General features: G+C 39.5%; 1 protein-coding gene across 2 annotated transcripts in view; it reads left to right on the top strand.

Moving 5' to 3' along the window:
- Window positions 1–17,141, top strand: part of si:dkey-32e6.3 — a 93,302-nt gene that overhangs the window by 50,815 nt on the left and 25,346 nt on the right. Inside the window, exons 1-3 of one of the 2 annotated variants that reach the window (XM_041191749.1) lie at window positions 198–394; window positions 2,318–2,735; window positions 13,053–13,438. In XM_041191749.1, the coding sequence (XP_041047683.1) occupies window positions 2,510–2,735; window positions 13,053–13,438 (612 nt within the window). In that variant the 5' untranslated portion in view covers window positions 198–394; window positions 2,318–2,509. Of the gene's footprint in view, window positions 1–197; window positions 395–2,317; window positions 2,736–13,052; window positions 13,439–17,141 lie in introns of those variants that run through there. The other variant, XM_041191750.1, reaches the window with a different exon arrangement.

Raw genomic sequence — 17,141 nt, 5'->3', positions numbered from 1 at the left:
GCAAAACAGATATAAAAAGCCCAGACAGCACAACTCTGAGAAGCTAGAGAATCTTACTTAAAAATGAAATGAAAATAAAAATGAAATTAATGTAACCATATTTATTTTGGGTGTATTGTCAACATTTAAATGCAGGACTTATGAATAAATAGAATAAGATATATAGTTTAAGGCTGTTCAAACACTTAAAAACAATAAAGAACCATCAGTTATATCTTAAATAAACCAAGAACCTGCGGCTCTTTCTAGTCAGTGAGACTGGGCAGGTCCGTTTGCTGGTCCTCCTGTATCCCATAATTCTCAGAGAAGAAGCCGGCCGGTTGAATGGACTCTGACGGATGGGCAGGATGTGTCGAGTACTTATTGTGTTAGAGACACCTCGCAATGAGTATAGGTACAATATTTTAAATCTTTATATGTATTGATCATCAGCAGTGCCTTGACCTTGACCGGAGTCCGCCGGCCGGGCTTTGTAGCCTTGAAGAGCTGTGGCTGAGTCAGGAGAGCTGGTACCTTTCCATCATCACCAGAATAAACTTCCTTCTTCCCCCATACAGAGAAACTCGAGGGGCTGCTCCTGAATCCAAATTTGCAGAGTCCTGCAAAACAACAGCAGCAACTTCCTATAGCGCCTTTAACCCAGAAAAAAAATGTCCTAAGGCTTTACAGGAGCTCCGGGGGTGGGGAAACCAGAGGTAATATGGAGGTGGGTGACCAAAAGCTTGTTTGGAGGGTCTAAGCTGGATTTGAAATGAGGAGAGAGAGGAGCTCAGGTTTTGGGGAGGGGGGGTGGTTTATGAAATAATGAGTTAAGAACCATGATGGAGCTAAAAATAGGGCTATTGATTTGGATGTGCAGGGAGATCTAAGTTTTAGGTGTGCTGAACATGGGTGAGGGATGGGAGATTGGCCAGCAGAACGTTGGGCTGGAGGTGACATAAATGAGGATTTTAGTGGCAGACTGGTTCAGTTAGAGATGGAGTGGCTAATGTTACAGAGGTGGAGAGAATTTGGGGGTGAGCAGCATTGCTCAGATTCAAGCAGGACTCTGAGTTTGTGAACAGTTTGATTCATGCCAAGTAAGTAGCCAGACAGGAAGCAGGGTCAGTGGTAAAAGCATGGATTTTGTGACAGAAGTTAAAGGTCTGGTGTTCTCAATGTTTACCTGGAGGAAGCAATGTTGCATCCAAGATCAGGTATCAGATAAGCAGTCTGATAACTAAGAGGGAGTGAATGGGATCAAGAAAGCTGGTGCAGAGGCAGAGCTGAGTGTCATCGGCATACATGTGGAAGCCGATCCTATGGCTTTGGATGGCATTGTAAGGAACAAACATACTTAGATTTCAGTCATGTGCCTAATTTTGGAATTGTTTTTATAATGCTGTATGCTGCTAAGCTATAAGGTTTCATGTTAAACTCCTGCACCTTGGAGGACTTGGCTTTTGCTAACCTGTGCTTGAGCTGTTTGAACTTGGGTCAGCAGAATGTGTTTTGACAACCAAAAAAAGCTCTGTAAAATGCAATCACGTTCTGTGGCAAAATCCATGAACTACATATTCACTCTCTAGTAACTGCTTACCTCTAGCTTAGGGAATATTTATGTTCAAATGCAGCAATAGGACTTGAGCATATAATTTAGGTTGTCACCCCAATGCAGTCACTGCATTCTAGAAGTAAATTAATTTACAGTGTTTTGGGTCTTTAGCTATTTGCTATATAAATATTAGTATAAAAAATGCCATGTCTGCCTCCTCCAGGCATTTGGTTTCACTAGATTTAGTGTGATTGTTGGAATGGAAAAACTTGATTTGCTTTTTGTATGTGAGAAATTCTCATATTTCACAATTTATTTTGGAATTCTGGAAAGCCATTGACAGAGGTCAGGAACTTTTAACACATCAGCCAATCATGTTTGAGCAGGGCACAATAGAACAGTGTATTAATTCTGCGCCATCTGTGATAGTCCCATTACATAAAATTATACCCAGGCACATTATATAAATGCACATTGAGGAACAGTGAAGCATAAAACTTACTTCACTCTGAGGAAAGCCTTCCAAGTTCATTCAGGAACTAATGGGCCATTTTCAATTATCTTCCACCCCAGTGTATCTACAGTAATTCCACTGTGTTTCCTCTGTGCATCATTTGTAATTGCATGTGCATTGACAGTAGTTAGTATTTCCCATTCTGTACTTCATAATTCACAGTGCCAGCCATTAGCTTTAGTCTATATTTACTTTCAGATTAAAAACACAAAAAGAATCTAACTGGAGTCATTCTGATAATTACTGAATTTTCATCTTTTTCCCTAAAGGTTTTTGAGGCCCAATCAGCACCTTCCATAATCTAGATCTCTGGGACAGTGCTGAAATCAGGAATTTGACAAAGAAATCCCTTGTGACCAAAAACAGAGCGAATTTAAATAGTGGCAATAACTGCGAAGATTAATGCACTTGGAATGCACTAAAATAATTGACTTCTACGTCAACCGATACAGAAATCACAAATGGCATTGCTTCATGCAGATCAAGACACCGAGAGTGCGGAACCTGCTTCAAACCAAATTACCACCAAGATTCCCAAAACTTTAAACCACAGAAGGTCAAAACTGATTTTGCACTTGGATTTAAATAACACAGTCCTCTTGTCTGACACAGTTACTAGACAAGGACCCAGGAAAGCTCTTAGTTCCTTTCTAACCACTGTTACTTGGGGCCGGATCAACCAGGAAGGTAAGAATCATTATTATGTAGCATCAACAATTTTTTTTCATATGGCTGGTTAAGCATTTATAGCTCGATGACGAGGTTAACTATCCAACAAAATAATCTGGAGGAAAAAGATAAATATTTTTTCCAGATAACTTCAGTGGTAAGTAAAGGAGCTGTTAACAGAGAGCTGGAAGTAATATACTGGTTCCTTGTTACAAATTTTTTGTTATATCAAGTAATCATACCCCATATTCGGGGATTTGGCTTAACTTCCGAATATATAGCCGCATGAATAGCATAACTCAGGATCATAACAATGCAACCTTACAAAAACTATATTACTGCATCTGGAAATGCATTACAGAAAACTCCTTAAAAATTCCTGCCTGTTATCAGTTGTGCTTTCAGTCTGAACAGTCAGAGGGTCATGTTTCCCAGCCTAGAAACTCTGGTAATGGAGTCGGTGAGTGCAGCAGGTTTCTGGGGAATGTTCTATTTTGATTGACAGTTCTGTACCCAAAAACTTCCTAAAACTAGGTATGATATACTTTTGCTAGTTCACCAAATCTCCTCTCATAGTACCGCTATAGGTTCATTAATGTCCTTTAAGGAAGGAGACAGATCTGGTATACTCTACATACGACTCCAGTCTCCAGTTCTACACTACATGATAGGCTCTTAATTCCTCAAGGCAATTAGCTATGGGAAGTAAATACTGACAAAAATAGAAGTCTTAGCCTTTACTTTATTTATAGCTTTTGGAAAACTTTAATCCCAGCTCATCCTAAATTTTAGTTTTGGAAAAAAAATTCAGTCAAAAAAAATTGTTTATTGCAAGTTTTCGTTCTAGTTTATCCACTTGACACAAGGCTACAAAAATATTGAGAAGTAGTAAACTGGGACTGGAATAATGGTTGAAGTGTTAATCATCCGTTTCAACTCCCAACACTGGAGAATGACTGATCAGCATTGATTTAGTTCTAGAAATCACATGTAGGGTGGTGTTCTACTCTGAGCTGAACTTTAAAACCCACACCCCAGCCTATCAGCAATGGCCCAGTAATTCTACCTCTGCAATGAGTATCAGATATTGGGAGAAGAGTTTGTGCAAGAGGGTCACTCATGGCTGGAAAATTATGTTTTGAGGGAGCTTTTTGAAGGTAGAGAGAGCTATAGCAAAGAAGAGGATTCTAAGCTGCCGAGAATATGATAAATGCAAATCCCAATTCCCCTGTCTGACTCAAAGTCACAGCTGACTGTAAATGAAAGAGTACACTTGATTTGACTTGACAGAATACAAAGTTTAAAATGATCTGAAGCCCTATAATATAATAAAGACCCATAATATTGCCTCAGTACTCAATGCCTAATTGATATGTCAATCAAACCACCTACTGCCCTGCCAGATGTGAGCTCCCTTAGCAGCGCACACTGTTGGGCTCACAGGAATTAAACAATTCCAGTTTTTTAATCTAATCCAGCTGGGATGCATTAATCAATCTCAAACTGAAGTGTTTGGTTAAAAATAAATATTCTGCTTAGAAGCTTCACCTGGGTTGAATTCTTTGTGTTAAATCCAAATGTCTCCCAGATATTGCATATTATGGATTTAATCTCTGCAGAGCTTAACTTAATCGTAATATTAACCAAAACTCCTCTTGGGATAAAATAGTCAAAAATTTTGAAATGTTAACACCTTCAATCGAATCAAAACAACTACTCTTCTTGAACAAGTTTCACCTGTTCTCCTGACTCCAATGAGTAACATTCCAACATCTGAAGAGAAAAAAAAATCCACCAACATCGATTTCACTTTGGAGAAGGATTTCTGAGAGCACCCAAGATCATATTCTCAAGTGAATGGAAAAGATCTTAAAGTACAACTGCTGGGTAAATGTGCTCCACATTTTCCTCAAAACTAAAGAAGGAGGTTGGGTAACATTTAGGTTTCTTTGTCCTGGTGGTTTATGGCACTGTCAAGCCATTCTCTCAAGGCAAAAGAAAAAGATATGATGGTTATGTTGACTGCTCTGCAAACTTGTAGGCTTCTGTTATTCACTCATATATTCATCATTCAAGGATTCAGCCTCAATGTATAATTTCTCTCACTAGAGATGACTTTGATCTAATTCTAGCAACCAATAATACATGTAGTGGTGAACTTATTGAGGACTGGAAACCACAGTATGGTTAAATATTCTTTCTGGCACTGAGTGCTGGATGATGAATTTGAAAAATACAAACATCATAGGTTTGAGGAATAAAGTACAAGAAATTATCTGAGAAGTATCGCTGAAAGATTTCTCCAGAGGAGAAAGCAGAATACTCTTAAACTAATATTGAATTTAATTCACCAAAATCTATTCACTTATCACCCAATGCTCACTGACCTAATTTGGCTCTTGGTCTAGCAATGGCTTGACTTTCAAAATTCACATCCTTGTTTTCAAATCCATCCATGGCCTTGACCCTCCCTATCTCGCTAATCTCCTCTAGCCCACAGCCCTCTGATATATCTGCACTCATCTAATTGCTTCTTGAGCATCTCCAGTTTTAATTGCTCCATGATTGATGGTTGTGCCTTCTTCTGCCTAGGTTCTGGGCTCTGGAATTCCCTCCCCAAACCCCCCTAACTCTCCATCTTTCTATCTTCTCTTAAGGCGCTCCTTGAAACCTACCTCTTTGACCAAGATTTTGGCCATCTACTCTAATATTGCCTGATGTGACTCTGCGCCTAATTTTGCTTTATAACATTCTTGTGATGCACTTGGGACATTTTATTATGTTAAGGTGCTCTCACCCAACAAAAAATATCCAAGTGTAAGAGGAAAGAAGTTTACTTGCTAGGGCCAATGTTTGGCCACTTTCATCCCGCTCTGAATGCAGAAAATGGAACACAATTACCACAGTCCAAATGAATTTTCTTTAGGGCCTTGAATGATATTTATTTATTAAAACCACATAGTCATTTCCTAGAGTGGGTGATGGGGTCGGGTAGGTAAGGTAAATGGGAAGGTGTTAAGGTGGTAAGGTGTGGGTAAGGTAAGTGGGCAAGGGATAGGGTGGGTAAGGGGGTATGGTGATAAGTTATGGATTGGTGAGAGGGTAAGGTGGGTAAGATGAATGGGTGGGGTGTGGGAGGTGAGTAGGTAAAGGGGTCGGGTGGCAGCTGGGTAGGGTTGTGGGTGGTACAGTTGTGAGGTCAGATCAGGGGGAGTTGAGGGACCTAGGGGTAGTTGGCTGGGAGTCGGGTGGTGAGGACCAGTCAGGTTGGGTTGGAGGAGAGCCAGAGGGTCAGGGGCTAGACGAGTGGTGAGGTCCAGTCAGGTTGGGGGGGAGAGTCGGAGGCTTGGGTGTTATGGGGGGGTGGGGGGGGGGTGCGTGTGGAGGGGTGTCAGGTTGGTCAATGTGAGTGATTGGGGAGTCAGTTGTATAGTTACCCAGGAATTAGACCAGAATTTTTCTGTCTAAAATTCTGTCTAACTGTCCAAAATCTTCGACTCTGGCTCAGAGTTGGAGACTTTTTCAGAGGGTCCCAGGGAGTAGAGGAATTGCCATCAGAAGTTCAGTTTTCTCAGGCAATTGGCAATTCCTGCACAGTCATTGCGTTGGGACTTCGAGGGGTCCCGTAGTGCATCTTGGGGGCTATGCCTGGTCTCCAATTATTTGGAGACCAGAAGATCTGGGCTGTAGTCTCATCTTGGCCTTCTCTTCAAACCAGAAAATAGTAATCGTGCCATTGTCCGGGAGGAGAGAGTGGTTACTCTACTGTACACAAGATCACCTTTATTCCAGCTTTAAGGGCCTAAAATTTCAGGATTAGTACAATGTACTGCTAAACCTGAATGTCTTAAAACACAGCTAGATAAACTACTTGCACAATAATAAACTGGGGGTTATTCATCATGCTTTGCAGAAGCTAAACAGACAGTTCCACGATGGCTGAAAGCAATTCAAAACAATTAAAATAGTAGTAAAAAAAAGAAAAACAACCAAATGACAAAAAAGAAGCAAACTTGGTTGAGCAGTGTATAGGAACTTGCATTTATATAGCTTAACATAGTAAATTGCTTAACAAAAAATTAAGATGTTATGCGTAAAAAAGATCCAAGAGATTAGAATAGTGAAAGGTGTTTAACATAATAACAATTTGCATTTATATATCATAACCTATAAATATTTTCTGAAAATCTTTGAGTTGGTAAAGCCCTCACACCACCCCACAGCCTATTGAAATAAATGGGTAACACCTGGCATTCTTCCTCCCTGATTTTTTGTAAATGAAACCTTTCCTTGTTTCTCTTGTTCAAAAGGAAATGATATTGCCTCTTTCCTGTTGTAGTACTTCTAGCTAACAGAAATACTATTTCCTCCATCAAACTAGAGCAAGGCTAAAACTCTGCTGCCTGTGTCCTAACTTGCACCAAATCCTGTTCACCCATCATCCCTGTGCTCACTGATCTAAATTGACTTCCGGTTAAGCATGCCTTTATTTTAAATTTTTCATCTGTGTTTTCAAATCCCTGCATTTCTTGCTCCTCCCTATCTCTATAACCTCCTCCAGTCAACACCCCTCAAGGATCTCTGTGCTCCTCTAATTCTGAGCTTTGATTCTCCTGGGCCCTAAGCTCTTATAATTCCCTCCCTAAAACGCTCTGATTCCCTACCACGCTTTCTTCCTTTAAGATGCTCCTTAAAAACTACCACTTTGTCCAAGCTTTTGGTCATCTTTAATAGCTCCTTACATGAAATCCTCTGGGCCAGATAATACACATTCTAAGATTCTGAAGGAGCCTGAGGAGAAAATTTACAGTGCACGAGTTTTTGCTATAAAGGAATGCTGCTGGCTGAGAAGAACTATTGTATTAACATCATTTATCAAAAAACTATTAGTTTAAATTTGCCTAACAGACCTTGATTTTGAATACCGTACGAGTGAAATAGGTAGTGAACCTGTGTGTGGTACAGTTTGATTGGATTTTTAGAGATATTTGATAAAAATCTGCATGCAAGATTTCCAGTTGAACTTAACTTCACAGGAATTGAAGTAGAACTCGGACAACATGAAAGCTGGGCATTTGGCTTGACTAGTCCTTGTGATGTCTATCCACCTTATGAAAAGTAGTTTTAATCCCTCTGCCTGCTCTGTTTGCGTATCCTTTTATTTTGATTTCCTCCAAAGACCTACCTAACTCATGGCTAATATAGAAACAGAAAAATACTGGAAATACTTAGCAAACCTGGCAGCATCTGTGGAGAGAGAAACAGATTAATATTTCAGGCCTGTGAACTTTCATCGGAACTGGGGAAAGTTAGACATGTAATAAGTTTTGAGCCAGTGAAAGGAGGAGGGTGGGAAAAATAACAAAAGGGGAGTTCTGTGATAGGGTGGAGAGCAGGAGAGATTAAATGACAAAGGGTTTATGGTGCAAGGCCAAAGGGACTGATGATAGGATAAGTAAAGAAACAAACAGTGTATCTAGAGGAGGTGTGACTGACAGGATCCTGAATAGCTACCATCCAAAAGCAAAGGAAGAAAAGAGCGAAAAAGAAAACAAACCTGCAAAGAAAAACAAAACAAAAAATAGAACAGAGGTCACAATCTAAAATTGTTGAACTCAATTCTCAATTGAATTGAATTCCAAGTCTGGAAGGTTGTAAAGCACTCAGCCAAAAAATGTGTTGAACCTTGTAGGAAAACTGCAGGAGGACAGAAAGGTCAGAATGAAATCAAGGTGGAAAAGTAAAGTGGCAGGCGACTGACAGTTCAGTCATGCTTGCGGACAGAACTGATGTGTTTTGCAGAGCGATTGTTGAATTTGCTGTTGATTTCTTCAATGTAGAGGAAATCATACCATATGCAGCAAACGCAGTGTACTAAATTGAAAGCAGCACAAATAAATAGCTATTAAGTAAATAGTTGATATAGCCCCTAATAGTGCATTTCACAACCTCACAGTCCTTTGTAAAAGTACTTGTCTTACTCACTACATATAACAACCTTAGTGAAAGTGTTCTTGAAGGAGGTGTAATGTCAGAATCAGCTGAGGTTGCTGATTGTAGTCTTGGATGGGGTCAATGCTTCAGCCCCTGTTGATTTGTAATCTACATTAATAACTTGGATATACAAAACCTTGTCAGGTTTGTTGATTGCACTAAAATAGGGAAAAAGCAGCAAGGACAGAGTATGTAGCAAAAGATTTATAGAATAATTGAGCTGTACTGTGAATTGTCCAGAAAATTGATGATTACATTTAAATGTACAATACTGAAACTGCACCATAACTTACGATATGTATGGAATTGCACCACAGAGGGAGATTTACAAAGTGGCTAATCAGGGTGCATCACTTCTGATGCCTAGGCAATGTGGTGAACTAATGAAAAAAAAAAATTACCTAGAATATGCACGTGTGCACACTTACATGTTGTTCAATTACCCTCTACCCACCTATGATTAACTGACAATCCAGATGTGCATTGTTCATCAGTAAATAAAAAATGTAGGCAGCCATGATTCAGAACTGAAGTGACACAGCAACAGGAGCTGGACCACTCAGCCCCTCGAGCCTGTTTCACTATTCAATTAATCAAGCTGATTCTTTTCCCCCCTTGGTTCCATATCATTCAATACCCTTGCATAACAAAAACAAATCAATTTCAGTTTTGAAATTTTCAATTCACCTAGCCTCAAGAACATTTTGAGGCAGACAGTTCCAGTTTTTCCACTAACCTTTGTGTGAAGATGTGCTTCCTAATATCACTCCTAAACTGCCTTATTTGGATTTTGAAGTTTATGTGTCTTTGTTTTTTGTATTTACCCTATTTCTTCGTATTTACCCAATTTAATGTTTTTTATCATCGTAACACCTCAGTTGTACCACATAATTTTCTAAGCCCTAGGTAATACAAGCTTAGTCCAAGCAACCATTCCTTATAATGTAACCCTTTCAGCCCTGATACCATCTGATGAATCTGTGCTGCATTCCCTCCACGGCCAGTGTATTCTGTGAAGTATAATGTCCAGATGTGATGCAGTAGTCCAGATGTATTCTACTCAGAACTTTATACAGCTTTAGAATAGTTTCTATTCCTTTGCATTCCAGCACCCTTGAGATGCAGGTTACCATTCTATAGCCTTCAAAATTATTTATTGTGTCTGTTCATTGGTTTTCAGTGTTTTCTGTACATGAATCACTAAATCTCTCTGCTCACCAGCAGTTTGTAGTTTCTCACCATTTAAAAAATACGCTGATCTATCTTTCTTGGGTCGAAAGTGGATGATATTGCATTTCCTCACATTGAACTCCATCTGCTACAGTTTTGCCCAGTCACTTATCAATGTCACTTCGCAACTGTTTGTTCCTCTTTCCATTACTTATTGTGCCACCCAACATAGTCTCATTAGCAAACTTGGACATACAGCTCTCTATTCTTTGTCAATGTCATTTGTAAATATAATGAAATGCTGAGACCCCAGTTCTGATCTCTCGGGATACTATTAGTTGCATCTTGTCAATCAGAATACATACCTATTAACCCTATTTCTGCCTCCTACCTCCTAACAAATTCTCTACTCATGCCAAAAGGTTGCCTCCAATACTATGTGCTTTCATTTTTCTAATGGTCGTTTGCATGTGTAACCCTTTCCTGTCTGATCCCCTTACCTTAATCAGTAAGAAGATGTATAATCCATTTATTTTGACTTTTTAGCCGTCTGTGATAATTTATTTACTTTGTGTCGCAATAAATGTTACAATAAATCTGTTACAATAAGTAAGGACAGTCATTGGAACCACTTCCTTTTCCACTTGCACAGAGTTTTTTGGTTTGCTTTTTAAAAATCAACCAAATAAAAAGAATTAAGATCAACATTGAAGGCCTTCTGATATTTTTCTCTCATTTCAGCTGCTTTGAAAATAATTTTGGTTTGAAAATGATAATTACTGATGTCGCCTTGTGAGAATGGCAGCAAGTTATATTTTTTAATCATGTAAGTGAGTAATCTGGCCTAGGTTGGTAATATGATGTTGATATTCATTCAGCTCTGTTTTGTTGGCTGGACTGGGAAATCTTTAAAGTTGAAACTTTATTAGTACTGGACTCATAAAATTAAATTTGAAGACCATAGGCTATGTTTTTATGGGCACCAGTTATCACCTATCATTTACCCAAAAGATCATCACTTATGTATGCCCATCCACCCTTTTATTTTTGAAGGTGAAACTCTTTAAAGGAGAGATTGCTCAACTGCAAGACACCTGAGCCAGTGCAAGTGAATAGCTGGCTATCTTGGAACAGTTTTTGCAGTTGACAGAAATTAAGGTCCAGTGTAAACTTGAAAAAACCATTCAAACAGTGGATTAGGTCAATACGGTTGAGAAGAAATAAGGTAAAATTGCGCAATACCCTTTAGGACAGCCTTATCCTCGTGATGGAGTATGATTTGGTGTTAACAGTAATAGAGAAGGATTTAAATGTGGCCATTAGGGGACAGTTTCATATCACACAGGAGTGGAATGATCATATATTTGCAGCTAAAAGAGTTTTACCTATCAGACACCCTCTTAATTCACAGATCCAGCTGTGAAAAATATTATGTAAGTATGATGAATACTTGACTTTTAACAGTGCCAACATCAAAATGAAAATCAGTTGTTCCAAAATCATTTAATTACTGATCAATCTTGAATTCTATCTCTATACCGTAGACTTTAGTCACAAATTAGAAAGGGATAACTAAACTATAATAAATAAAAACAAAAAAACTGCGGATGCTGGAAATCCAAAACAAAAACAGAATTACCTGGAAAAACTCAGCAGGTCTGGCAGCATCGGTGGAGAAGAAAAGAGTTGACGTTTCAAGTCCTCATGACCCTTCAACAGAACTTGAGTTTGAGTCCAAGAAAGAGTTGAAATATAAGCTGGTTTAAGGTGTGTGTGTGTGGGGGGGCGGAGAGAGAGAGAGAGAGAGAAGTGGAGGGGGGTGTGGTTGTGGGGACAAACAAGCAGTGATAGAAGCAGATCATCAAAAGATGTAAACTACAATAGAACAAAAGAACACATAGGTGTTAAAGTTGGTGATATTATCTAAACTAGTTAAACTAGTTGGTTTGTACGATGAAAAAATATTTTGCAGGTTTCCGTTTGGCTGACATAAGATGAGAGACGCACAGTTTTGTAGCTTGATATTTTGCAACCTGTAGTTTTCAAATGTGTGAAGACGACATGTATCCTACTTAAAATTAGTTTTGTTCTGGTAGTGTGGACTATGCATGCTAATATGCCAATAGACAATGAAGCACTTAAGGTAATAAAATAGTTGGTTGAATGAATTGTCTGAAAAAATGCTACTGCAGACAAGAGCTCAGCATGATTTTTATCTCATCACTGAGTTTTTCACTGGCCTGCATTACAAAATAAATAAAAATTGTATCAATTTCTTTAAAAGAGCATTTTGTTTCATAAATATAATACTACTTTAAAATTATTTTCTGGTTGGTAATAATTGTTTTAAGTTACATTCTTGGTAAAGAAGCAACTTTAGGTACAAATTGACATAATCCTAGGGTTCAAAATTGCAGAGATCTAACATGCAAGACCAGCTTTTTGGGGTTTAGAGCTGTGGACCTTGGGATAAAAGCAGTGAAGATGCGGTAACTGACTGTAATCAAAGCACTACAATGTTACATATGTTTACTTTCACACAGTCAGAATATATAACTGTAACTCTGGTTTTGTCACTCTTTTTCTCTCCATCTTTCCCATAGAAAAACATTAGATAGAAATGAGAGGCAAAGGCTGCAAGGATGGGTAGAAGGAGAGGTCATGGATAGATCATTAAGCTTAATGACTAAGATGGAATCATTTATTGGAAGAGATTGCTGCTGACAAGAAAGTGGGTGATATGGATGGATAAGGGGATGCATGAAAGCAATAGGTAGATGTCAGGAGAGGTGGTTGGTGGCAGTGGATAGATAGAAGGAAAGAAAGTTGATGGTCAAGATCAGAAGAAACAAGAATTTGATGCTGCAGAGGATGTAGAAAGGGTTTCTGGCAATGGGTGGGAAAGTAGACAGCTTTGTGTGAGAGATAAGAGGATAGCTGGTGAACACACTTGTTACATTTTTATTTTGGTTATGTTAAATATGGACAGAATAAATAGGTGAAAACTAAACTTTAGAAGCAACGATATTGTACTTTGGGCTACTTCCTATGAATTTATACAATCTTTTACCTGCTGTAGGTGATGAACTTGCTCCCTGGCTAAATTAGAGCTTTTTTCAATACCACTGACAATGTGATATGGGTTAAACTGAAATGTGAATTTTATTTCAGGAAAGTGGGAATGGCTGAGTAATGTACCTTCCTTGAACCCACCCTGTGATGGTGCTGTGAGTTACTATTCGCAGTTTGGGAAGCCGCTGGATTTCACAGAGACGAGTGACGGCTCTCTCTTTAAAAAAATTTACACTGACCACCTACAGACGGTAGAGTGGATGGATCCCTACAATGAGCTTCTGTCCATGACTGATGAAGATGGGAAAAAGTACCATCGGATCCTGCCATCTTTCTTTGAGCTGATTGATTGTTTATCGTCACAAGGCAGAGAATTTGCTATAGTACTTCGAACATTTGGGTCGGATTTGAGTAGAACTTTAAAAACCATCCAGGTCACCTTGTCAGGTCAGCATCCTCAGTATCAACATCTTCAAATGAAACATGTAAGTGAAGTTCAATGTTCAATCAGATACATGCATAAATTCATCAAAGTATTATTCAATATAATACTTACACAGCAGCTAATCCCAACACAAAAGCTGACACAAATCTATTTATTACATCAATGGAGATACCCCATTCTTACTGAAATATCACATGTACAGTAAATTAAACTTGCAGCATAATACACAAGTAGCTAAAACAAAAACAGAATTACCTGGAAAAACTCAGCAGGTCTGGCAGCATTGGCGGAGAAGTAAAGAGTTGACGTTTCGAGTCCTCATGATCCTTCGACAGAACTTGAGTTCGAGTCCAAAAAAGAGTTGAAATATAAGCTGGTTTAAGGTGTGTGTGTGGGGGGCAGAGAGAGAGAGAGAGAAGTGGAGTGGGGGTGTGGTTGTAGGGACAAACAAGCAGTGATAGAAGCAGATCATCAAAAGATGTCAACAACAATAGTACAAAAGAACTCATAGGTGTTAAAGTTAAAGTTGGTGATATTATCTAAACGAATGTGCTAATTAGGAATGGATGTTAGGGCACTCAAGGTATAGCTCTAGTGGGGGTGGGGAGAGCATAAAAGATTTTTAAAAATTTTTTTTTTAAAAATAATGGAAATAGGTGGGAAAAGGAAAATCTTCATAATTTATTGGAAAAAAAAAGGAAGGGAGAAACAGAAAGGGGGTGGGGATGGGGGAGGGAGCTCACGACCTAAAATTGTTGAATTCAATATTCAGTCCGGAAGGCTGTAAAGTGCCTAGTCGGAAGATGAGGTGTTGTTCCTCCAGTTTGTGTTGGGCTTCACTGGAACTCCTTTCAAGTGAAGCAGCATTTCACTTGCATTTCCCCCAACTTAGTCTACTGCATTCGTTGCTCCCAATGTGGTCTCCTCTACATTGGAGAGACCAAACGTAAACTGAGCGAACGCTTTGCAGAACAACTGCGGTCTGTCCGCAAGAATGACCCAAACCTCCCTGTCGCTTGCCATTTTAACACTCCACCCTGCTCTCTTGCCCTCATGTCTGTCCTTGGCTTGCTGCATTGTTCCAGTGAAGCCCAACGCAAACTGGAGGAACAACACCTCATCTTCCGACTAGGCACTTTACAGCCTTCCGGACTGAATATTGAATTCAACAACTTTAGGTAGTGAGCTCCCTCCCCCATCCCCACCCCCTTTCTGTTTCCCCCTTCCTTTTTTTTTCCAATAAATTATAAAGATTTTCCTTTTGCCACCTATTTCCATTATTTAAAAAAAAAACATTTTTTTAAATTTTTAAAAAAAAATTTTTTTTTTAATTTTTTATGCTCTCCCCACCCCCACTAGAGCTATACCTTGAGTGCCCTACCATCCATTCTTAATTAGCACATTCGTTTAGATAATATCACCAACTTTAACTTTAACACCTATGTGTTCTTTTGATGATCTGCTTCTATCACTGCTTGTTTGTCCCTACAACCACACCCCCACTCCACTTCTCTCTCTCTCTCTCTCTCTCTCTCTCTCCACCCCCCACACACACACCTTAAACCAGCTTATATTTCAACTCTTTCTTGGACTCGAACTCAAGTTCTGTCGAAGGGTCATGAGGACTCGAAATGTCAACTCTTTTCTTCTCCGCCGATGCTGCCAGACCTGCTGAGTTTTTCCAGGTAATTCTGTTTTTGTTTTTGTTTTGGATTTCCAGCATCCGCAGTTTTTTTGTTTTTGACACAAGTAGCTAAGTTGCCTCTTTTCAGATCCACAAGTGCATTACAACAGCAATCATTTATTTAATATTTATTAATTATTATTATTTAATTAATTATTTAATAGTAAACTTGTATGGATGAAACTAGGCATTAGAGAGAGGAATGTATGCAGTTACAGAGCACTAAAATTTCTAAAATAGTGATCCAATAAACCGTAATGTTTATTCGTTCCTGATATTTCCCTGAACCAAAAAAACATTTTTTTTGCCCTATATGTGGGAATTCAGTGAGGGCAACAGGGGGCTCTAAGTCCACCACCAAAGCTGGCAGCACCCTTGCCAAACCTGATCTCTGGAAACCCCAAGGGAATTAAATTCCCTAATTGGCAGCAAGAATCCTACTGTGGCCGGCTCCATGGGGAGCATTTAATCACTGCACTTTCCCTATAGGGTGGATATTCTGCTCCTGAGAGCAGCCAATTAATTGGATGCCAGCAGCTCTCCATTACTGGCTGCACCATCAGGAGTGGTGGCTGAAGCCATTAATACACTTGGGTCTTCACCAGAGTTCACGTTTGGATCTCTGAAGCAAGGTGACGGTAGGGGGATTGAAGGAAAGGGCTTGGAGGTTGATCTCAGCACTGCCCCCCCCCACCCCCACTAACCCATTCAATGCTGGGTTCCTAGTTTGGCTACAGACAATCTGTGAACGAGAGACTCCCCTCCCCCAGTAGGCTGATGGCAAACCCTATAGGGTTGAATACCAGCGGTGATGGGATGAGGCCACTAAGTGGGCAACAATTTCCCACTTAAGGGCCACAATTAGTATTCAGGTGGGAAAGCAGCTGCAAGTCTGCCTGCCCCTTACATAACTGGGAGAAGGCAGGAGGTGGCGGGGCCCTAATTCTGCACTCTGTCCCGTCTCAGAACTCGCCACGGGGGGGAGGGGGACATTAAATTCTGCCCCTAAAGTTCCAAATCTTAGCAGTTCCCCCTGGAGAGAACTGATCAGAAACTAGATACTTTTACTCTACGCCAGGAGCAAGAGGAATCAGTCAAGGCAACCCAGATTGCTATCGTGCATCTCTTAGTATTTGGCTCAGAAGCAACATTGGGCAAAACCTGCTGTGGGTGGTCTACTTGTGCTTTTTGCACAAGGGAACTTAAGAGTTAACATTGAAGGAGAATGAAAAACGCATTTAGTTAATAACTCTGTTGAAAGATTGAAACTTGTCACTCTATGTGTGGGTGTGTTTAAACACTGTATCAATTGGTTTGTTCCAAGTGAAAAGGTAAACATTGTACGCACTGTAAATCTGAAACAAAAACAGATAATGCTGGCAATCTTAGAACAGTGTATTAGTTAGCATTTGTGGTGACAACAGATAAGTTAATGTTTTTGATTTGGATCCTTTTTTTCAAAGAGGAGTTTGCACTTGAAACGTTAACTTTTCTGTTCTCCTTACAGAGGTTGACTGATCCCCTGTGTGTATCAAGCATTTTCTGCTTTTGTTTTAGTTTGTTTCTTTTTGGTTTGTTAACAATTTGATGTGGAGAGAGAAAATTAGATTTTTGTAACAGCCATAAACCCTGGATTCTTCCAGCCTCACATATAAGGCTTTAGCAAAACATTAAGTAACAAATAAAAACAAAAACTGCGGATGCTAGAAATCCAAAACAAAAACAGAATTACCTGGAAAAACTCAGCAGGTCTGGCAGCATCAGCGGAGAAGAAAAGAGTTGACGTTTCGAGTCCTCATGACCATTCAACAGAAATAGGTGAATCCAAGGAAGGGGTGAAATATAAGCTGGTCTAAGGTGTGTGTGTGTGGGTGGGGGTTGGGTGTGGGGGGAGAGAAGTGGAGGGGGGTGGTGTGGTTGTAGGGACAAGCAAGCAGTGATAGAAGCAGAAAAGATGTCACAGACAAAAGAACAAAAGAACACATAGGTGTTGAAGTTGGTGATATTATCTAAACGAATGTGCTAATTAAGAATGGATGGTAGGGCACTCAAGGTATAG

The sequence above is a fragment of the Carcharodon carcharias genome, chromosome 7 (genome assembly GCF_017639515.1).
Source record: "Carcharodon carcharias isolate sCarCar2 chromosome 7, sCarCar2.pri, whole genome shotgun sequence".
Lineage (NCBI taxonomy): Eukaryota > Metazoa > Chordata > Chondrichthyes > Lamniformes > Lamnidae > Carcharodon > Carcharodon carcharias.
This window is presented reverse-complemented; position numbering and strand designations above follow the sequence as displayed.